This window comes from Brassica napus, chromosome A4, assembly GCF_020379485.1.
Source record: "Brassica napus cultivar Da-Ae chromosome A4, Da-Ae, whole genome shotgun sequence".
Taxonomy (NCBI): Eukaryota; Viridiplantae; Streptophyta; class Magnoliopsida; order Brassicales; family Brassicaceae; genus Brassica; species Brassica napus.
This window is the reverse complement of record NC_063437.1, coordinates 332566-356016: the sequence shown is the minus strand read 5'-3', so window position 1 is coordinate 356016 and position 23451 is coordinate 332566. Positions and strand designations below refer to the sequence as shown.

Genomic DNA, 23451 nt, shown 5'->3' with positions numbered 1-23451 from the left:
GTTTATCCAACAATCTCCCCTTTAAGCTTGAACTCATCTTCACACACTTCTTGGACTCCGATAAGCTCTCTCATTTCTTTGAATTTAATTCTCCCAAGTGACTTTGTAAGAATGTCTGCCTTCTGTTCACTTCCTGGAATGTGCTCAACTTCAATTTGCTCGTTTTCTACACACTCTCGTATAAAGTGAAACCTCCTATGGATGTGCTTACTTCTGCCATGAAACACTGGATTTTTTGTAAGTGCGATTGCGGATTTGTTATCAACTTTGAGCACCACACGTTTGCTTTCTTCTCCAAGTGCCTCACCTAACAATTCCTGCAACCAAATAGCTTGTTTGGCTGCTTCTGTTGCAGCCATAAACTCGGCTTCACATGATGATAGAGCTACTATTTCTTGCTTCGTTGAGCTCCAAGTCACAGGACTCTTACCGTAATAAAATATGTGACCTGAAGTGCTTTTGCCATCATCTGTATCGACATTATGGGAACTATCGCTGTACCCCATTAACCTTACTTCTTTCCCACGCAAATAATGAAGTCCGAGTGTGCAAGTGCCTCGAAGATACCTCAGTATCTGTTTCAAGGCCGCGCCGTGAGAAGCCTTTGGCTCTTGCATGTACCTGCTGAGAACTCCAACAGAGAACGATAGGTCTGGTCGCGTATGGATTAAGTAACGAAGACATCCTATGATCCGACGATACTCCTTTTCATCAACTGCTTCTTCATCGGGAGCAACAGAGAATTTTGCGTTGATCTCCATTGGCACATGAGTTAGATTGCACAAATCCATTCCAGTCTCTTCAAGAATCTTGCGTGCGTATCTATCTTGTTTGAGCACAATTCCTCCTTCATGCTGCACAACTTCTATTCCCAAATAATATGTTAGTTTGCCAAGGTCGCTCATCTCGAACTTTGATGACATCTCTCGTTTAAACTCAAGTATGGCCTTAAGAGAGGATCCTGTAACTAATAGATCATCTACATAGACCACTACAAGAAGGATCACGTTATCTTCTTCCTTCCGGTAGAGAGAGGGTTCTTTTGAACAACGTTTAAAGTTTAAGCCTCGCAGAATCCCATTAAGCTTCAAGTTCCAGGCTCTAGGTGCTTGACGAAGTCCGTAAAGGGCTCTTTTAAGCTTGTAGACCTTATGCTCTTCTCCACTCACGATGAAACCCTCCGGTTGAATGACATAAACATCTTCTTTTAACTCGCCGTGAAGAAAAGCTGTCTTAACGTCTAGGTGGTGTATTTCCCACCCGTAAGAGCCTGCTAGCGCAATAATCAATCTAATCGTCTCAATGCGAGCCACTGGCGCGAACACTTCATCATAATCTATGCCATGTCGTTGAACGTATCCTTTGGCTACTAATCTTGCTTTGTATTTGCTTATGGTGCCGTCGGCATTACGCTTTATTTTGAACACCCATTTGAGTCCAATAGGTTTGATACCCGTAGGAAGTTCGACAAGATCCCATGTGTCATTCTTCTCTATTGAGAATATTTCATCTTTGCATGCGTCGATCCATACTTTTTGTTCCTTAGCATCGTCAAAGTTCCAAGGTTCGTTGTTTATAACCATTAGTAGTCTCTCTCCTTCTACTTCTGCTAAGAGAACATAATCATCGAGGTAGGACGGCAACGTTGAGGTTCTCGTAGATCGTCTAGGAGCCTGCTGGGAATCACCAGGTTCCTCGTCACCATTGTTATCCTCATCGCTCGACTCTTCAACATCATTATCACCATTATGCTCTGTTTCAGAAACAGAGCTTTCATCATCGCCATTATTACTTATGCGTCTTAAACTCAACTCAAATCCACTTGTTTCTTTTCCATTTGTATCATCCTTCTTGCTCCAGTTCCACCTCTTATTTTCTTCGAATATAACGTCTCGGCTAACAACGATACGTTCACTCGAAGGATCAACTAACCGATATGCTTTTGATCCAGGTTCAGTTCCGAGATGGACCAGAACTCTAGACCTATCATCAAGCTTTTTCCTTCCGACTGATTCTGTTCTTGCGTAGCACGTACACCCAAATACCTTTAAATGAGAGAGATTTGGTTTTCTACCCCTTAAAGCTTCGTATGGAGTTTTGTTTTCCAATGTTCTTGTTCCAACTCGATTTATCAAGTATGTGGAGTGTCTTATCGCTTCACCCCAAAGGTGATTCGGCATATCCATGTGATTTAGAACACTCCTTGTCATCTCTAGGAGAGTTCTGTTGCGTCGTTCTACCACCCCGTTTTGTTGGGGTGAGTATGGCGCCGTTAAGTCTCGCTTGATCCCGTGTTTCTCGCAGTAGGCATGAAACTGATGAGAAGTGAACTCACCTCCTCTGTCAGTTCGGAGGGTTTTCAGTTTTGCTTGTGTTTCTTGTTCAACAAGTACTTTGAAGTTTTTAAACTTCTCGAAAGCTTCATCTTTAGTCTTCAACAGTACCGTCCACATGTAACGTGTGTGATCATCAATCAAGACGAAGATATATCTTTTGTGGGATGGCGTTGAGGGCGTGATAGGTCCACAAAGATCAGCATGTACCAGTTCAAGAGGTCTTTCTGCTCGATAGCGGGTAGCTTGTGGGAAAGGCTTTCTCGTCTGTTTTCCTCTTAGGCAAGACGCGCATGCTTCAGTACTACGGCTCAGAGAGGGTAAGCCTACAACTAACTCCTTATTGGCCATTAATCTCATTGTTTCGGGGTTAACATGACCTAACCGAGCGTGCCATAAATTTCCTTCTCCACAGCTCTCGATTTGTAGACATTGAGCATAATCAACCACCAGAGTTACTTTGTAGAGACGATTCTTTGCTCGTGTGGTCTTTACCATTAGTTGTCCTCCTCGATCATATAGACTTAACATGTTGTCTTTCATACGTACTTCACATCCTACCTCCGTAGCCTGTCCTAGACTAACAATATTGCTACGTAAAGCTGGTATGTAATAGACGCCTTTTAATATCTTTTTCTCTCCACTCTTGGCAATGAACCTAATTGATCCTTTGCCCATTATATCTATCTTTGAGTCGTCCCCGAACCGAACTTTTCCAGTGACTGTGTCGTCAAGTTCATAAAAGAACATACGGTTACCACTCATGTGGTTACTAGCTCCGTTATCAAGATACCATACGTCAACCGAGTCTGAATCAGCTTCAAACTTCTTAGGATCTACTTTCCTCTCATTCAAATAAACCACTTCATGCATCATGAGGGTATCAGCTTCAGTAGTATCTTCTTCTTTCCTCTCAATAGTTTCTTGGAGCTTTAGATGTTTATCGGGACAATCAGTCGCGTAGTGACCAATTTTATCGCACTTGAAACAAGTGATATGAGAAGCATCTCCTCCTCGACCTTGTCGATATGCTTCTCTTTGTTGTTGGAATGTTCCACGACCACGTCCTCTTCCTCTCCAGTTTGACCTTCCTCCGCGTCCTCGGCCTCTACCATATCCTTCGGAGTTTGAATCAGCATACATCAATTTTCCGGTTTCATCAAGCGAGTCTTCTTCTTCTTCTTCTGCAATTCTTTCTTCGTACGCCTTTAGTCTCCCGACAATATCCTCAAAACTCGTTGTCTTAAGATCAAGCATTTGTTCAAGGGATGCAACCATGTGAATAAATTTCTTTCTTGGTAAACTTTTCAAGAACTTCTTCACTAGTTTAGTTTCTTCTATTATTTCTCCTAAAGAAGAAGATTTCGAAGCGATTTCGGATAGCTTGCCAGCGAAGACATCGATTGTGTCTCCATCTTTCATCTTGAGTCTATCAAACTCTGCCATTAAGGTTTGTAACCTAGCTTCTTTTACTCTTTCTGCTCCAACATGTCTTGCCTTTATCGCTTCCCAAACTGCTTTTGCTGTATCCAACTCGCCAACCTGTAGTATCAAGGCCTCCGGAATAGATTGAAATAGTAGTGCAACAGCCATATTGTTTTTCTTCATATCTTCAGATCCAGGATCTATTGCTTCCCACACCTCGCTAACCTTAAGTGCTATCTTCATTCTCATAGCCCAAACGGTGTAGTTTGAAGACGTTAACATCGGGTATTTAATGGAAGCTCGACCACCATCTTTGTGTAACACGATTGCATTCTTATCATCATCCATGGTTATTTGCCTTAAGCTCTGATACCAAATATAGAATCACAATAATAAGAAGTCCTTCTCTTATTCAATCACAATCACAAATCGCAAGTCTCAAAATCACACACAATGCATCACACATTGCATCCATATATATAGGACTCTAAATATCCTAAAACACTTAGTATTATCATATCTCCTAATCCTAAAGATAATCACACTTATAATAGGAAAAGGAAACTTATATTTCAAGTTTATCCAACATATATTGCAGACAAGTTGATCAGTGCTAGCTGGATGACTAATTAGTTGGTCAACGTATAATAAATATTATCGAACTCGAGGGTCTTGCTGCGCAAGTTTTCCAAGATTAACTTAATCAAATTTTGAGTTTGTTCTACGGGTGCACTAGAATGCATTTTTAGAATAAAAACTTCATGGATACTTAATTTCTTTTCATTTCACAAAATGTTCACCAGTTACAATAAAAACAAAAAAGAATATTTCAACCATTCCAGTTCCAAAAGAATAACAACATTCATATGAAAAATCATTCCACATCAAAATAGTTTTGGAATCAGTGTCGGTCCGAAGAGAAACATTACAAGCACCCTACAGCCCAAAAAAATACTTGCATAAATCAGTTTTTTGAAAACAAAATTATCTATAAAATTTATAAAAGTGGCCAATTTTTTTACAAAAAATTGTTTGTAGTTATTTTTTATGTCAGGACTGGGACTGTCTCGAATAAGTGGAATAATAATTTCATTCCATTGGATTCCATTGATTATTATTCCTTTAGTTCCACTTATTCTTTTTATTAACATCCAGTTACAGCCATAGTTGTTGTTATGCTATAATATTGTCAACTATAAACGAGCTTAAGGAATCTTTTCTAATCAATTTTCATTCCAAAATTATAGGCATTGGGTTCAAGTCCATATTGGAAATGGCATGCTCAATCATCAAGTCATGAACAAGCTTGTTCTGATCTGTGAACAAGTTGCATCGTACGTATCATGATTAATATTATTAGTTAACGGGCGTCCGGTTGCCCCAAAAAAAAAGTTAATTAACGTCTTTTTCAGTGCTCACATACAGCTTTTTGGTGGGTGACCGCGTGTATGGATATGAATGGGGAGCATGATTTTTTGATCGTGCGTCACACTAATATGAATACCAAAACATGATCTTTTATTATTCACTTGTGATGATAACATTTTTAAATTCTTCATTACTCGTTAACATTTTCTTATAAAACCCCATTTGATGTAATAATTCTCCTTATTCCACTTGAACACACAAAACACAACTAGCGTAAGGCAAAAGACAGGTATGCTCTCTACAATGGCGATAAAAAGCACCTCCTTGGCCATTTGCCTCTTCTTTTCTCTGGCCACCATAGCCACTGCTTACTACTCTCCCTCATCTCCTCCGGTTCACCAATCACCAGAATACAAACCCACGCTTTCCCCTCCGGTTTACATCCCCAAGCCTACACTCCCACCTCCAGTTTACACTCCACCAGTTTACAAGCCAACCCTTCCACCTCCAGTCTACACTCCGCCGGTTTACAAGCCAACTCTCCCTCCTCCGGTCTACAAAAAGTCTCCTAGCTATCCTCATCCTTCATATGTCCCAAAACCAACATACACTCCACCCACCAAGCCATATGTCCCAAAACCAACCTACTCTCCACCCACCAAGCCATATGTCCCAAAGCCAACCTACACTCCACCCACCAAGCCATATGTTCCAAAACCAACATACACACCTCCCACCAAGCCATATGTCCCAAAACCAACCTACTCTCCACCCACCAAGCCATATGTCCCAAAGCCAACCTACACTCCACCCACCAAGCCATATGTCCCAAAGCCAACCTACACTCCTCCCACCAAGTCATATGTTCCAAAACCAACATACACTCCTCCCACCAAGCCATATGTCTCAAAGCCAACTTACACTCCTCCCACCAAGCCATATGTTCCAGAGATTCTTAAAGTTGTTGATGGCATCATTCTTTGCAAAAACGGTTATGAAACCTACCCAATTCAAGGTATAAATACATTCCCCAATTAAATATCTATGATTACAAAAAAAAACTAATCTGAAAACTCGGTTAATTGAATTCATATAGGAGCAAAGGCAATGATTGTGTGCTCCGAGCCAGGATCATACGGGAAGAAGGATGTTGTGATCTACAGCGATCCAACTGACTCTAAGGGGTACTTCCACGTGGCCTTGACCGACATCATCAAGAACCTACTTCATTGTCGTGTCAAGCTCTACACATCTCCGGTTGAGACTTGCAAGAACCCGACCAATGTTAACAAGGGTCTCACTGGAGTTCCATTGTCGATGTACGGACACCGTTACCACTCTGACAAGAACTTGAAGATCTTTAGCGTCGGACCTTTCTACTTCACCGGTCCCAAAGCAGCCCCCACCACTCCCAAATACTGATGATCACATTAATATGGTGATGATCTTGCATGCATTATATATGAGGTCACTTTGATCAATTTATTGTTTGGAAACTTTTCCCTTCTTCGAAATGTTCTTTTGTTTCTTTGTACTAATTTCATTTGGTTCGTTGCATTACCGATGCAATCTTTTTTCTTGGTTATGATTTTTTTGCAATTGTATTTGATAAAATTATCTGAGGAACGTCTTTGTTTGATCTTTACGACTGCTTATATAAATATATAAACAATTTAATATTAATAAGAAATTTTGTCGTCATTATTATAAAAGTTACTTTCGTAGAGATTATTTGTAATTTGTTGATTGCTCTCAAGATAGAACGTTTCTTCTTCTGTTGTGAATCCAGTGTGGACTTGCGTCTAGTGAATTCATGAACAACTATTTCTCTTTATGGAATAAACCATAGTTTACGAGTCTAATGATATACAGTCATTAACCATACTCCATAGATTGATTGCACGATATACTTATCTAGTATATATTGTAGATCCGAAAATCACAACTCTATGAATCAGGCAATCAGCACTAATTTAGTCGTGGACCAAGTCTAACCCTTGTATATAAATAACATCATAGATTCAGTATTCTTATATTGTAATTTGTAGACAAGTTGATCAGTGCTAGAGCTAGCTGGATGACTAATTAGTTGGTCAACGTATAATAAATGTTATCGTGCTCGAGGGTCTTGCTGCGCAATTATTCCAAAATTAACTTAGTCAAATTTTGAGTTTGTTAATATTATGTTTACATTCCTATTTGGAATTATGTTACATGGATATCTAGACGTATTATGTGTATGCATGGGATATCTAGCCTTTACGTAGGATTTTGTTGCTATGCTAATATTGTCAACTATAAATGAGGTTAAGGAATCTTCTAATCAAACTCATTCAGAAACTATATACATTGGGCACATATCCATCTTGGAAAAGGCATGCTCAATCATCAAGTCATGAACAAGTTTGTTTTGATCTGTGAACAAGTTGCATCGTACGTAGCAGAGTATAAAGTGATAATATTATTCATTGAAGAAGCGCCACATTTAAAATTTTCACATATTTAACATACATGACAGATGATTTGATTCTTCATTTAATTTGTAATTCCGAATCCGAAGGGGAAGAGAGGGTCGTAGGCCGAGTCGCCAACGTTCATCGGAAGCTGAACCACACTCTTCATCCACGTGCGAGGCAAAGTGCCGGTGAATGGATGATCACCAAACAAAACATCAGCGACTCCTTGTCCTTCAGTTCCCGGAAGCCAAGCGACCGCAACAGCGTCGATGAAGTCAATGTACGCCTCGATCATGAGAGGACGTCCTGTGACTAGGACCACTACACACTTCATACCACTAGCACACGTGTGGCTGATCGTGTCTGGACCTGGTGCGGCCATGTTTAGCGTGGTGCTGTCCCCTTGTGACTCTGCGTATGGAGCTTCACCTACAACCACAATTGTGTATGCTGCGTCGGCATGAAGCTTAGCTGTATTTTGGTTTGGTTCCTCCACGTAGACAACTTCAGTGGTGGCATCCACTGTTTTCATGATTCCTTCCAAGATTGTAGTTCCTATATATGTTTTGAAAACAACATTTTAGAGTAAACATCACTATATCATAATGCATGTGTGAACGGACTAATATTATACGTATATATATCTTTAGACATTTATTTGTATTACCTCTGGTTTTACCGGTAGGGAGGTTCATGGCTTTGTTACGAGAGATGTTTTCTCCGGTTCCGTTGAATCCTTGCCAAGTGAGAGTAAAGCCACCACATTGCCAACCCATGTTGTTAGCGTGTGCGCCAGCAACAACGATCTTTTTCACCTTCTTCGGGAGCGGAACAATTTTATCGTTGTCTGTCTTCCCGTTCTTTAGAAGCACCATTGATTTCCTCACTGCCTCTCTCGCTACTTCTCTATGCGCCTACAACATTGTGTTAAGTATCCCACATCACTTATATGTTTATTAAGACTAACTATAACAGTTTTGTTGTAATTTGTGTTCACGTGGTCTAATATGAAATGGTGGCTGATATTAATATTTTTTTATGTTGTTTACCACATATTCTGTATCATAGACATCTATTTGCTCCCTTAATCCCACATCCCTTGTGTATAATAAGACTAACTATAATAGTTATGTGGTATGTTCACATGGTCTAATATGTAATGGTGACTAATATTAATTTCATTTATTGTGTGTCCACATGCTATCTATCATGCATGCATGCATATACATCTTTTTGTTTCTTTAAAATGTTTAATATAATAATAGATATATATATATCTAATACAAGTTTAGACATGGTTAGAAAGCACAATTGAATTTACCTCAGATCCAAACTCAGCGGCAAGACTACTTCCCTCTGCAAATGGATTCTCAAAGAGACCGAGAGAGAATTTGACCCTCAAGACTCTTCGGACAGCATCATCTATACGGCTCATAGGAATGTATCCACCGTTCACTAGGTTTGTCAATTTTTCCAAGAACTCTTTGTACTCCCATGGAACCATAACCTACATTTTTAAAATCCCTTATTTTAGAGTCTAAACATTTGTAGCATATCAAGAACCTGTTTATTGATTCTTGAAAATGAAAAAAAAAAAAAAAAAAAAAGAAAGAAGAGAGCCAACCATGTCAATGCCGGCATTAATAGAAGCTTCGATAGAGTAAGTGTAATTTGCTCTAGGTGGAGTTGTGATCTTATCAATTCCAAGCCAGTCAGAGATAACAAAGCCTTGGAATTTGAGTGTGTCCTTGAGGTAATCAGTTAGCATTGCTCGGTTTGCGTGCATCTTAACACCGTTAAGACTAGAATAAGAAGCCATAATTGATGCGATCCCTTTCTTTACCGCTAACTCGAAAGGAGGCATATGGACATTAAAGAGAGTAGCGTTGTCAACAACAGTGTTGTTCTCATTGATTCCATCTATCGTTCCTCCATCCCCAACAAAATGTTTGGCGCAACCAGCCAGTTTAGTCCTGATCGCGTGGAGATACATTTTCACATTAGTTAATTAGTGATCAATAACATTAAAATATTTAGGTTTAAAACTAATTAGTTACTTGAAATCAGCGACGTAGGGAGCATTTCCCTGTAATCCATCCATGATACTTTCGGTCATCAGATTCACAAGTTTCGGATCTTCACTATAGCTCTCATAACACCTTCCCCATCTAGGATCTCTGCATACCGCAACACAAGGCGCGAAAGCTTGCGCGATTCCTGTAGCTCTTACTTCAAGCGCGGTGATAGCTCCAATCTTCTTAACAAGCTCAGGATCCCTACAACAAGACGCATTCACAGTCAATAAACAATAGGGTATTCTACATGTATATGTTACGTTTCATTTAAAAAATATGTATACCTAGTGGCACCAAGACCAATGTTGTGGGGGAAGATGGTGGCATTGATAAAAGTGTTGTGGCCATGAACCGCATCAATAGCGTAAAGCAAAGGGATTCCAAGCCTCGTGGAAAGACTCAGTTTCTGCATGGTGTTCGCTAGTTCAACCCGCTTTGCTATATTAGCCCCAGTATCATAAGGATTGCTCAAAACACTTCCTATACTCATGCACCAATACAAATCATAAATCATTTTTTTTATTCGATATTTGGATATATAACGAATAGTTTTGTTTGTAACATACCGATCATGTACTTTGTGAAGATTTCCTGGCCAATACTGGGATTGGGATATGAGAAGTTGAACCTATCAACTTGACACATTTGACCAAGTTTCTCAGGTAATGTCATTCGTGTTAGCAAGTCCTCTACTCTCTCTTCAACCGCTGCTTTTGGATCTTTGTACTTAATGTAACCTCTGGCGGCTGCGGTAGCGTCTCCGTAACGACCGGCGAACAATAAAGCAATCGCCGCGAACAAGAAAAAGCTCCTGACGCCGGCCATTGGTGGAGACCCTCTCCCTAAATTAATCAGAGAGAATTCAGAATATTAATTTTTCTAAAAAATAGTAATAATAATATTTCTAAATCCTGAATTGAAAGTAAACATGGATGCATCAATTTATAGTATTTTCTTTTCAATTAAAAAAAAAAACAGGCCGTTAATTAATCTCAAACGGCAAAAAAAATTAGCGACTGTTATTTCTTGGCGCTCTAATTTTTAACCGGACAGTTGTGCGAGCTTAATCTTAAAATGAAACTCAACCGTCGATCTCCCCACCAACGACTTAAAACGGTTTCTGTTAATGAAATCAAAATTACCTGTAATTGTTGGGCCGAGTTTTAATTGGGCTTTAGATTATTTAGGCCCAACTAGTATCAGACAAAGATAGCGAATCTATCGAGAGTGTTGTTGTGTCTTGACATTTTAGGACCAAGATTACGCGTCTAGAAGAAGACAGGCAGGCATGTTCTGTCTGACACATTTCAAATATTTTTTAAATCATTATTTACTTCTTTAATCCAAATCCAATACTCGTTGATCCTTTCTTTTACGTGGTTAAATATCATAAACGCGTATAATTAATTCCTGTCGTCAAATCTCGTTAGATTTTCCTTAAAATTCTCTCTCTTAGATTGTGTCTGAATCTGGACAAGATCCGGGTGTTGGAAAACCAGAAGAAGAAGATGATAGAGAAATGCATAGGAACGCAGCGTCTTAGGAGATTACAGAGAGTCTGGCGTCAAGGAAAGGTGACGCTTCTCTGCCTCGTTCTCACCGTCGTCGTCCTACGTGGCACAATCGGAGCAGGTAAGTTCGGTACGCCGGAGCAAGACATCGAGGAGATCCGCGAGCATTTCTTCTACTCCCGCAAACGCGCCGAGACTCACCGCGTCCTCGTCGAGCTCTCCTCCTCCTCCTCCAAAACGACGTCGTCGTCGGCAGCTGGAAACAGCAACAACAACAACAACAACTACGAGACCTTCGATTTCAAAAAGATATTCGCTGACGAAGGAGACGAAGAGAACGCTTTAGACCGGAGTAAACCGTATTCTCTCGGTCCGAAGATCTCCGATTGGGACGAGCAGAGGCGCGATTGGCTGAAACAAAACCCTAGCTTCCCTAACTTCGTGGCGGCGAACAAGCCTAGGGTTCTTCTCGTCACAGGCTCAGCTCCCAAGCCGTGCGAGAATCCCGTGGGAGACCATTACCTCTTGAAATCGATCAAGAACAAGATCGATTACTGTCGGATCCACGGGATCGAGATCTTCTACAACATGGCGCTGCTCGACGCGGAGATGGCTGGGTTCTGGGCTAAGCTTCCGTTGATTCGGAAGTTGCTATTGTCTCATCCCGAGATCGAGTTTCTATGGTGGATGGACAGTGACGCGATGTTTACGGACATGGTGTTCGAGCTTCCGTGGGAGAGGTACGAGGATTACAACCTCGTGATGCACGGTTGGAAGGAGATGGTTTACGATCAGAAGAGTTGGATTGGTTTAAACACCGGAAGCTTCTTGATTAGGAACTCGCAGTGGGCCCTTGATCTCCTCGACGCTTGGGCTCCCATGGGCCCGAAAGGGAGGATCCGGGAAGAAGCGGGTAAAGTCTTGACCCGGGAGCTAAAAGACCGGCCCGCGTTCGAAGCGGACGATCAGTCAGCGATGGTTTATCTTCTCGCGACGGAGAGAGAGAAGTGGGGAGGGAAAGTGTATCTAGAGAGTGGCTATTACTTGCACGGTTACTGGGGGATTTTGGTGGACCGGTACGAGGAGATGATTGAGAATCATAAACCGGGTTTTGGAGACCATCGGTGGCCGCTTGTTACTCATTTCGTGGGGTGCAAACCGTGCGGGAAGTTTGGGGATTATCCGGTTGAGAGGTGTCTCCGGCAGATGGATAGAGCGTTTAATTTCGGAGACAATCAGATCCTTCAGGTGTATGGGTTCACGCATAAGTCGCTGGGGAGCAGGAGCGTGAAACCAACGCGCAGCCAGACGGGCAGGCCGGTTGATGTCAAGGACGAGTTTGGGCTGCTTCATCCACCGTTTAAAGCGGCGACGTCAACGTGAAGGAAGAATGTTGTTTTCTTTAGGACACACATTAATGTTTCATTCCTTTCTTTATTCGTTTGTAGTTTCCTTAATTAAGTTATACTACTATGATCTCGGAGTCGTGTATGAAAGAGTCTAGTGATTTTCTTGTACATAATCAATTTAATGATTTACTTATCATTAGCCGATGCTTTTAAGTCGTTAATGGTAACTTGTTGAGAAAACTCAAAAAAGGGATAGAAAGATTACTCTTCTTTTTAAAATTCCAAAGATAAGCGGGTTTAAGCCAAAACTTTTGGTTACTACGTTAACGTTTACATATGTTCAGTGTGATTTCATAATATTTAAATAAATGCTCAGAAGTATCTACTTTATTACCTTTGTTCCCGTGACTTTTGGGTTATGAAAGTGTTTACGATCGAAGGTTTATTGATACAGTGTTTCAGGGTAAGGCACGAATAATTTATAACACAAGATTTTTATTTTGTTAACGACACTCAAAGAATATTACAAAGGATTCCATAGACTTTTTAGGATTTAACTTACTCAACTCACTTAACACACTCCGAAGCTTTTTATTTATAGTACAAGACTTAAAGAATATTTCGGAATATTCTCTTGATATTTGTTGTAAAAGAAGGGTTTGAGACTGAATATTTCGTGCTTGTTATTAATGAACAAAGGGGGTTCCTTATATAAGGATTACAAGAAGAAGATAAATGGAAAGAGTACTTATCCTAATCTTATATGAAATAGGAAATCTACTAATACATGGAAAAGGAAACTATCTATATCCTAAGTTGGCCAAGGCTTTGGCCGACTCTCTCTCCTCCTTGCTGTCGGTTCTCTCTCTCCTTAAGTCGGCTAGGATGTGGCCGACTCTCTCTCTCTTGGACGCGGCAGTGGCTGGGCCTGGTCGTGGCCTGATGGGCCTTCTCTTCTTGTCTTGGTTAATGGCAATCCACACAGGTTTTATAACACTCCCCCTTGGATGCCATAACCATACAGGATTTGTAGTACGCTTCATGTTGCCTCATTAAAACCTTATCAGGAAAACCCAGTGGGACAAAACCATGATGAAGGAAAAAGAGTACAACACGCACTACTCCCCCTGATGTGAACCTCGGTGTAGGTTCTACATACTACGCATCTAATGCGTGATCTATCCTGTAGGTATAGAATGGGAGTAATCGGCCAGTTTCTTTACTGCACCGTAATTAAGACCACTTAGACCTCTTAGGTCGTTTCTCATGTCCTTTGACATTGAGTGTCCCGGTTAAGCATGTGTGCTAAGCAATGTCAATCACATTGTCCTCAGGGATCACTATTAGGTCTTTACAAAACGTGTTTGCATCTGTCCATAGTCTAGATGTGATCGTCGAACATCAAACTCTTTACTTTGTTTGGACAGTTATCATTCGACCATGTTTCAATCTGGTCGATCCATGTCTAGTTCATAGACCACGTCCATACTTGTCCACTCACTAATCTTATGAGTGTTCAATGATTATTGCTTTGAGGTTTTATAATCTCTTATCATGGCTCTGCGGCCGAACACTCTCATGTATGGACATCGATCTTTCTTGCCTTAGGTAATGTCGTATTCTTTATTCTTTGCATTCCTATCTTAATGACGCCTCATGACCTTAGGTCATAGATCTCATAAGCTTTATGGGCTATAATTCTTCTTTGGTATCTGACAGATTAGATGTCTCCTTTTAATCTTATGACAGAGTTTTATGGAGTTCATGCACCAGCAGACCATTCTGCTATGCTGGATCCTTAAGGGATCTGATGTCGGATTGCAACCTGATGGTTGATCTTTAGTATCTATTAGCCCGTGACCAAGAAGGTTCAGACGCTTCTTAGGTCTAAAAGCTGGACGTGTCTAGAAGAACTGGACGCTCTTTGAGCTGATAGGCCGGACGTCTTTAGCCTGAGGGCTGGACGCTTTTGGCCAGAGAGCCGGATGCTCTCAGCTGGTGTGCTGGACGTTTTAGCCAGTCACCCACATAGATTTCATTCTATATTTACTAACCTTCTTTAGGTTTAGTATAAGCACAAGGAATTTCTTATAAAACCTCTTATGTATATGGACTGTTTATTGGATTGTCTTTTATACAACTCCAAGATCAATGATCATGTGTGATCAATTTCCTTTACTATATGCAGCTGCTTTTCAGTCCGTGAATCAGCTTAGGAACGAAGCTGTTCTTTCATTTTATCTTATCTTATCCAGTGATCCATATATGCTTACTACATCAGTATTGTATCTATTCTTCTTTCTTTATGACCAGACTTGGTTTAATATCGAAAATCTGTAGCAGCAATCACCACATAGGAGTTCATCTCCTTATAATCTGTTCCTTTGATCTCTGTGAGCACCTTGTGTTACCAGCTATGATCTAATGCTGTTTAATATGAAGACATGGACACTCTAGGTCACGTGATTATATGTCTTCTCTCACGGTTTCTTTATCTCACAAGATCCATCTATTTCACTGGTTTATCGGATGGCGTTTCTGTATATGTACATGGCCAATACGCTCATCTCTCTTTAGATACTTGAACCTCCACGTTTTTCTTTCTATTCTTTATGATCTTTATGATTCTATGATTGTATGATGAGTACTCATTCGTGGGTTCTCTGATCCTCGCTTATCTCTTTATGTTCAAGTGCTTATTCTCTTATACATCTTTATATAACATTCATGTGTGTGTGTGTCGACACCTTCATGTGGTTCCATTATGTTCCAGACATGATCTGATCACTTTGAGATTTCATTATCCAGGACCCTTGTTACCTAGTAGCTTGGCGTCCCAAGACTACTTGGTTTGGTACCTTAGATGTGTAGCTGGCCAGCCTTTATCTCTCAATGTCTGGTATGGTTTCTCTTATCATGAACTCGGATCTGTCTATGCACCTTTCTCTTTTCTTTCTATCCGAGGTTCCTTTATCTTTATGGAACACTTGGTCTATCTTCTATAGACTCTTATAGCAACTTGATTATGTCTCTTCAAGGACGTTTCATTTGGTGCTAAGCTGGTTATGACTTAGTCATTCTTTTCGGGTCAGTGTCTGGCATCTCGATTAGCTTCTCAATTGGCTATCTTTATATTATCTTACTTTGGACGTCTTATATCATATTTTCTAGTCCGAGGATCTTGCCAAGACAATGATGGTTAAAACCATTCTTATCATTCCTTTACTGTTTCTTTATCCAGCTTATAATCTTTCTCCTTTAATGTTTGGATAGTCAGATGCTTTTGGTCATGCAATCCGTACCTGGCCTTTATTCAATCACCCATGTTTTGGCTCAAGGTCTCTTTGAATTCGTGGAGAAAGTGTTACTCCTATCCAACATATATTCCCAATCCTCTTATGAGGTTCCATCTTAGACGGCACACATATGTATGTGGTGGTTTATTTCAATGAACTCTTAAGATGGTGTATGTCTGGTTTTAATGACCCGTATTCATTCTTTAGATGGGAATATCTATGCTCACTTATATGGCCTGATGCATACTATCATTCTGTACATGTAAATTCATTATGTTCCCAAGCTTATAGGTAATGGCCGAACCTTTTATAGGTAATGGCCTTTCTGGCCGGTTATGGCCTTTGCGGCCAGGCCGTTGTCTCTCATGGTCTCTTCGGCCTCTTTGGCCGAGTCATGGACTGTGTGCGGACAAGCCTGCACTATTCAGACAAGTCACGGCCAAGTCATGGCCAAGTCGTGGCCAAGCTGTTTATAGGTGATAGCCTCTTTGGTTTGGCCGTTTGTATCATGGTCTCTCTTTGGCCGGGTAATGGCCCTTTATGGCCGAGTAATGGCCGAGCCATATAACATGGTCTTTAGACCATAGTACACGAACTTGTAGTATTGATCATGGGTTTATCCTCTCTCCCCCTCATGACCATACTATAAGGTCGTGGTGCTTTGGGATAATTAAGCCTAATGAGTTTCCCTTTGTGTACATGTTACACAACGTGAGATCTTTACGGGATAACTTTGTGCCTTTTCAATTTCTTTGCATCAAGTTTAAACTTTAGGAAGGCTAATCCTATCTTGCCATATAGTGTATAGTTTCGTGGGCTATGTCTTTATAGTCACCACCTCTCTTGCCTCTTATCATACTGATCTTTGTAGCATAGTTTTAAATCAGTAGGGATCATTGGTATAGTTTTCGATCACTTTCTTTCAAGGTCTTAGGCGATTTTTCTTTCAAAATCTGAAGGAACTTGCTTCCTTCTAGTTTGTCCATTGTTTCTTATTTGGAAACCATTCATTATAACTCAATGGACCACGTTTTCTTTGGGTGTATATAATGCCTTATAGGCAAATGCCTTAGTCATAGTTTCTTTACTATGCTTGCTATACCATTCATGGTTTTATTGGTTTTATGCCCTTTAGGCAATACTTTAAAACATCCATATGTTTAAGTAAGATCAGGCAAGATTCAATAATCTTAAAACCAATTCCATTATATATAAAAATCGTGAATGATCCTTTAAAGCAAACACAAATGCAATCATAGAGCAATAAGACTAGTCGTATCGAAATTTGGTCTTTGTCATGACTGCTACTTCGGTTGTTAGATCAGTATAAGTGGCGAAGCCTTTTATACTGTTGTAGTATGACATTCAACACATGGAATGTGGAATAGGTCTTCTCTAGTAACTCTTTCTTGGTTACTACTTCACCACAAAGTCTCAGCATTGAGACTGTCTTAAACAAGACTGAGTTGTACTCATCCATGACTTTGTAATCCAAGAATCTTAGATTCTTCTAGTCATTTCTAGCCTTTGGAAGCAACACCGTTTTATGGTGGTAATTTCTATGCTGTGAAGCATACCCAAAGTCTAGTGGATTTTCCATAATGATGTACTGATCTTTTAGACCTTCAATGAAATGATGGAATCATGTACCAATTCATTCTCATTGTTGTCCTTGGTGATTATATCACCAAGTCCCTTTTCGATATCTGAGTCACATTGTTATTTAAAATTTAGGTTCATAATGTGGTCATGCAGCCGCATGATATAGCAAGCTCGGCCACAAACAAGTTCTTACGCATCTATGAAAATAATCGATCATGGTGTGAGTCAGGTCACACGGCCATGTCTTGTGATGCTTAGACCTCACGACCATCTTAGTGTGATACAACAATCTTAGAGATTGGTTCATGTTATAATCTGGTTTATATATCCATCCGGATATAAGGCCATACGGCTTTGCAATGTAATGCCTTAAACTTTCACGATTATTATGTGATACAACGATCTTAAGGATCGGTTCATGATGCAGTCCGGGTCATATGTGATCATCCGGATGCTAGGCCACACGGCCTCTTAGATATGTATTAAGCCACACGGCTTTTAATCTATCAAGGGCACAAGGCCACGTGTGTGTGCAATGCATTAGACCTTACGGTCGTCCAATATGATTCATGACAAAACACAATGCCACACAATACATATCAAGTTTACCAATTTCAAGGTTGGTAATGTTTCAACTAGATTTTAGGATCAATCAATCTAGCAACCTATCTCTCATTCAATAACATATTAAAACTTTTCAATCCTTTAAAGTTTTAAGGTTTCAAGGCCTTTAGAATTTTAAAATCGAGATTAGGGTTTTAAAACTTTCAAGTAACCGATTAAGGGTTTCAAGGCCTTTAAGGATTTCGAATTTAGAGATTAGATCTATCAATCAATCTATCAATCCTAAACCTCGATCAATCAAGCAAGATCACTTTTAAAGTCGGATTCTAGCTTTTAAGATTTAGGGTTTTGATTCCAGATTTAAATCAGAAACAATAAAACAATCAAACATGTTCTAGTTGGAATCGATTTCAATCTAGTGATCACGAACTCTTAGGGTTTTAGGTTTGATCACTAGGTTCTCAGATTAATCGGTATACCTCTGTTTGTAGGGTTGAACCGGACCACCAAGATGGACGGATAAACCTCGTACGCGTGCTGTCTGTTTCGCGAATGCAAGCTGATCTAGATTGCGAGCTGTCTCACTTGGATCGTGGACTGGCTTTGTTTTGAACAGGGAGCTGAGGACGTCTAGGATCAGAAACACCTTAGGGCTGGATCTGATCGGATGTATGCAAGCCAGAATGCAAGCAAAAACAATTTAGGGTTCTTCGCACTAACTCCTCTTCAGCTCATGAAACAATAAAACAAAGAGTATTAGATTACATGAACATCATAATCTAAGCAAGGTATCATCAAATAACTAAGGTATGATGAACTTATCTTTCACAAGATTTGAATTTGGCTAGAAAATCTTGTTTGCTCGGATTAGGGTTCCAAGAACTAAGTCGGCGCCGTGTATTGTTGCTGCGAGTGTGGGCGCGTCTGAGATTGGATCGACGAACCGTTTGCGTTGATGGATTCGTCTCGTCAAGAGCTTCAATTTGATATGTCGCTCGTCGTCTGGTTCGTCGGAGTTGGAGAGATCGATCGATTTGAAGTTCCGCCTGATTTAGGGTTTATATGTGACGGATTTTAGGTTTATGGTTTTGTCTCAGGGTATGGAGACTATCGTGCTGATAACGTGTTGTAAAAGAAGGGTTTGAGACTGAATATTTCGTGCTTGTTATTAATGAACAAAGGGGGTTCCTTATATAAGGATTACAAGAAGAAGATAAATGGAAAGAGTACTTATCCTAATCTTATATGAAATAGGAAATCTACTAATACATGGAAAAGGAAACTATCTATATCCTAAGTTGGCCAAGGCTTTGGCCGACTCTCTCTCCTCCTTGCTGTCGGTTCTCTCTCTCCTTAAGTCGGCTAGGATGTGGCCGACTCTCTCTCTCTTGGACGCGGCCGTGGCTGGGCCTGGTCGTGGCCTGATGGGCCTTCTCTTCTTGTCTTGGTTAATGGCAATCCACACATGTTTTATAACAATATTTGATATCTTACATTTATACACCACACAATTATTTAGCTAACATCTTACATTACATACTACATATAATTAATGTTGACTCTCTTAGAGTATCTTTAATTCATTTCTACATTTGTCTTTATAATAGCATCTAGAAGTAAATCTAAAACGTTATTTTATTTTTTCTTAAAAAATAGAGATTGCTATGATTGCTATTTTTAATTTTATAATTAAAATTTGATTTTCTAAAGTAATACATTTGGCTGCTTCATCCGTCGTTTACAGCGGCCAAGCTAACGACGTCGACGTGAGGAAGAGTATTATTTCATATTTTAGGACACATTCATTTCTTTATTTGTTTGTAGTTTCCTTAATTAAGTTATACTACTATGATCTTGAGATCGCCCATTGATGGTGGAGTCGTGTATGAAGAGAATATCTATGGTGTGACTAGTAATCATCAAGGAATATTAGGAATGATTAGGAAAAGAATGAATAGGAATAAAATTTTGGGAACGATGAGAAACGAGGGTTCCTTATTAAAATTAACAAGTAACAAATTTGCATTATAATTTTCTACAAAAAAGGGAATGAGAAGAAATGAAGAGGAAAAAATATTCTTCACAAATGGTAATATTTTTGAAGAACATTAATGAATGCAGTGTTCCTCTTCGTTTCCTTGGATACCATTCCCATGGTAACATTAATGATTTTCTTTTACATAATCATTTTAATGATTTACGTATCACTCGCAACAGGATATTTTTAAGCCAAAAAAGGAGGATTCGTAACTGTTATTACGTTACATATGTTCAGTATAATTTCTCAATATTTAAGTCAGTGCTGAAAAGTATAGTTTATTACCCTTTGTTACCGTGACTTTTGGGGGTTATACTTGTGTGCCCGATATTTTCAATAATTTACCCCTATACCCAAAACTTAATATTATTAGTTATGTACCCAAAACTCTGTAGTTTTTACATATGCTCCCGTATCTTTCTTATACTCAAAACGAGACGGAAGAAACTAAAACAAAAAAAATGAAAGCTTTCTCTGTGTTATCCATTTCTGTGGTCATCGTTTTGGCAACAAGTCACATTGATGCTTTCACAAGAGACGATTTTCCAGAGGATTTCCTCTTCGGAGCTGCCACGTCTGCTTATCAGGTTCCACTCTTTTTCTGTGATCTTTCCTTTTTTTTTTTGCTATTGGAAAAAGGGAAGTGTTAGAAGATGGTGAAACTACAAACATCAAGTTGTTTTATAAGGTTTTGCCTTTTCTTGTTTTGAACTGTGTGGGGAGATATAGTGGGAAGGAGCTGTTGATGAGGATGGAAGAACTCCTAGCGTTTGGGATACTTTCTCACCCTTTGGTAAGAAAAAAAAAAAGAGAGAGATGTTCATATATTTTTGACCAAAAAAAAAGAGTATGCCATAGTCATATCAGCTTACCATGTGGTTCCATTTCATTGGCATTTAAAAAAAAAAAAATATTGAGTGAGTCGTTTCTTATCTGAGAACCTTTTGATTAGATTCATAGATCATGGTTGAGTATGTTTTCTTGCAGATAACATGGACAATGGAGATATAGCATGTGATGGATATCACAAATACAAGGTGCTTTTTTTTTTCTTCTCTTCTTTGTTTTGCTCTGTTCTTGTTTTATAAGCCTCTAGCTTAGCTTTGTTTTCTTATGCTCTATTGTTATTGTGGGCTTTTGCAGGAAGATGTTAAGATAATGGCAGAAATGGGATTAGAAGCATTCAGATTATCTATCTCATGGTCAAGGCTTATACCTAGTAACACCTCCTCTTCTGGTTTCTTGACTTGCAAGTTTAAAACCCCTTTTCACTCTTAAACCATATTTTGTGTGACTGTTGTGGTTTCTCAGATGGAAGAGGACACATCAACCCAAAAGGTCTACTGTTTTACAAGAACCTCATCAAAGAACTACTAACCCATGGTGAGATTGTTTTTCCTTAATAATCGCAATTAATTAAAGCTAATCTCATTCCTTTTGATATTTGTTTTTGGGAAACAGGAATAAAACCACACGTTACACTATACCACTATGATCTCCCTCAGGCTCTTGAAGATGAGTATGGAGGATGGATCAACCGCAAAATCATGTATATAATAATTCTGTTCTAATATTTTTGTTTTTAATGATGAACTGAAGAAGAAAAAAAAAGATTGTTGGTTGCAGAGAGGACTTCACTGCTTTTGCAGATGTTTGCTTCAGAGAGTTTGGTGAAGATGTGAAGCTATGGACTACAATTAACGAAGCTAACATATTCGCCATTGGAGCTTACAGCGAAGGAACATTGCCGCCAGGACATTGTTCTAATTCCAAATACGTCAATTGCTCCACTGGAAACTCTTCAACTGAACCATATATTGCAGGCCATAACATATTGCTAGCTCATGCCTCTGCCTCAAACTTATATAGACTCAAGTACAAGGTACACACATATACATAGGTCTATTCTTAGGCTTTTGAATCCTTATGAACATAATAATATGATGGTGCAGAGTAAGCAGAGAGGATCCATAGGCCTTTGCATATATACATATGGGTTATTTCCTTATACTAGCTCCAAGGAAGATGAGATAGCAACTCAGAGAGCTAAAGATTTCTACTTTGGCTGGTGAGGATGATATTTTTTTTTTCTTTGTTTCAGTGACGTTGAGGACAAAATCTGAATATGATATATAATACAGGTTGCTAAAGCCTTTGGTGTTTGGTGACTATCCGGATGTGATGAAGAGAGTGGTGGGATCTAGGTTACCTGTTTTCTCAGAGGAAGAGTCAGAGCAAGTTAGAGGATCATCTGACTTTGTAGGAGTTATCCATTACACGACACTGTATGTCACAGAGAGTAGACCCACGCCTTCTATCCTTCCTAGGAACCAAAGTTTTTCCACAGACATGGGTGTAGAGACTATCTGTAAGCTTTACTTGCTTTTCAAGTATTAAGTGTCTTATCCACTCTTAAAGCTTATAAATGTCCTTCTTGTGGACAGCCATTGGGAACTCTGTTCCATGGGGTTTTGAAGGTGTCTTGGAGTATTTGAAACAGAGCTTCAACAATCCTCCTATCTACATTCTTGAAAATGGTCACTCTCTTTACTCTGTCTTTTGGCTCTGTTTTGTTTGCTTTGAAAGCAATCCTTCTTCTTGTTCTTAAGATTGCTTCCAGTTGCCAACAGGTTTAGCTACGAAACATGATTCGACGCTGCAAGATACATCAAGAGTTGAATACATTCAAGGTTACATTGGTGCTATGTTGAACGCCATCAGGTATGATTGGTATAAATGGTTTAACTCTGGCTGACTGAGTAACTCTGAAGAATCTTTTTGAATGATTTAGGAATGGATCGGACACGAGAGGTTACTTTTATTGGTCGATGATAGACTTGTACGAGCTATTGGCTGGATACAGGCTCAGCTTTGGATTGTACTATGTGAATTTCAGTGATGCTGGTCTCAAGAGGTCTCCAAAACTCTCCGCTTCTTGGTACTCTGGTTTTCTCAATGGTACAGTTGATGTTGCTCCTCGGGATATTACTCAGCTGCAGAGCCACTCTTCTGGTTTGTCATCTTTGTGATGTTAGTTACCTATATATCTAAAGATTCTGGTTAACAACACTCAAACACAACCACATAAGCTTCCCCCCGGAAGGAAAATAATGTTTACATATTGTTCAAATAAGCAAAAGCGCATCTGGTGTAGTGGTATCATAGTACCCTCCCACGATACTGACCAGGGTTCGATTCCCTGGATGCGCATTTTTTTTTGTCTATTTAACCTTTTTTTTCACAATAGAAATCCTTTCTCTTAAGTTCCTAGGTTGTTAAAAGCTTTTGGGTGTTTGGATTCAAAGCTTACGTTGGAGTTTTGCTCAAAGCTATTGTTTTTCAATGATTTCTTAAATCTATTAAAAATATGGACTAAAAATATCAGTCAGTAACCGGATAGGTAAAGATGTTTGGTTTGGTTATGGATGTTTCTC

General features: G+C 39.6%; 4 protein-coding genes and 1 non-coding gene across 6 annotated transcripts; 4 read left to right on the top strand and 1 right to left on the bottom strand.

Annotated features, from left to right (window-relative positions):
- The first annotated feature begins 5352 nt into the window (after nt 1–5352).
- Nucleotides 5353–6769, top strand: LOC106449039 (proline-rich protein 3-like). Of its 2 annotated transcripts, XM_048778269.1 has the most exons (3): nt 5353–5756; nt 5874–6141; nt 6223–6769. In XM_048778269.1, exons 1-3 carry the CDS (start codon nt 5418–5420, stop codon nt 6546–6548), a joined length of 933 nt encoding a protein of 310 aa, XP_048634226.1. In that variant the 5' UTR covers nt 5353–5417; the 3' UTR covers nt 6549–6769. The 2 variants fall into 2 exon arrangements, with proteins under 2 accessions (XP_048634226.1, XP_013746302.2); XM_013890848.3 differs by having other exon boundaries at nt 5355–6141.
- Nucleotides 6770–7570: 801 nt separating this feature from the next.
- Nucleotides 7571–10569, bottom strand: LOC106444965 (beta-glucosidase BoGH3B). The gene is made up of 7 exons (XM_022687715.2): nt 10224–10569; nt 9942–10137; nt 9640–9858; nt 9207–9555; nt 8904–9089; nt 8250–8496; nt 7571–8137 (listed from the first exon to the last, which is right to left on the bottom strand). The coding sequence occupies exons 1-7, from the start codon at nt 10480–10482 to the stop codon at nt 7662–7664; spliced, it is 1932 nt and encodes a 643-aa protein (XP_022543436.2). The 5' UTR covers nt 10483–10569; the 3' UTR covers nt 7571–7661.
- A 328-nt stretch (nt 10570–10897) lies between these two features.
- Nucleotides 10898–12716, top strand: LOC106444966 (xyloglucan 6-xylosyltransferase 1-like). Its single transcript, XM_013886419.3, has one exon. It carries the CDS (start codon nt 11166–11168, stop codon nt 12549–12551), a length of 1386 nt encoding a protein of 461 aa, XP_013741873.1. The 5' UTR covers nt 10898–11165; the 3' UTR covers nt 12552–12716.
- A 7690-nt stretch (nt 12717–20406) lies between these two features.
- Nucleotides 20407–23277, top strand: LOC106444968 (beta-glucosidase 10). Its single transcript, XM_048778267.1, has 12 exons — nt 20407–20604; nt 20747–20810; nt 21005–21054; nt 21161–21236; nt 21329–21400; nt 21479–21566; nt 21644–21899; nt 21970–22085; nt 22159–22385; nt 22462–22554; nt 22648–22738; nt 22809–23277. Exons 1-12 carry the CDS (start codon nt 20422–20424, stop codon nt 23044–23046), a joined length of 1554 nt encoding a protein of 517 aa, XP_048634224.1. The 5' UTR covers nt 20407–20421; the 3' UTR covers nt 23047–23277.
- Nucleotides 23157–23227, top strand: TRNAG-CCC. The gene has a single exon. It is a non-coding gene; the product is annotated as a tRNA-Gly (tRNA).
- Nucleotides 23278–23451: the final 174 nt, after the last annotated feature.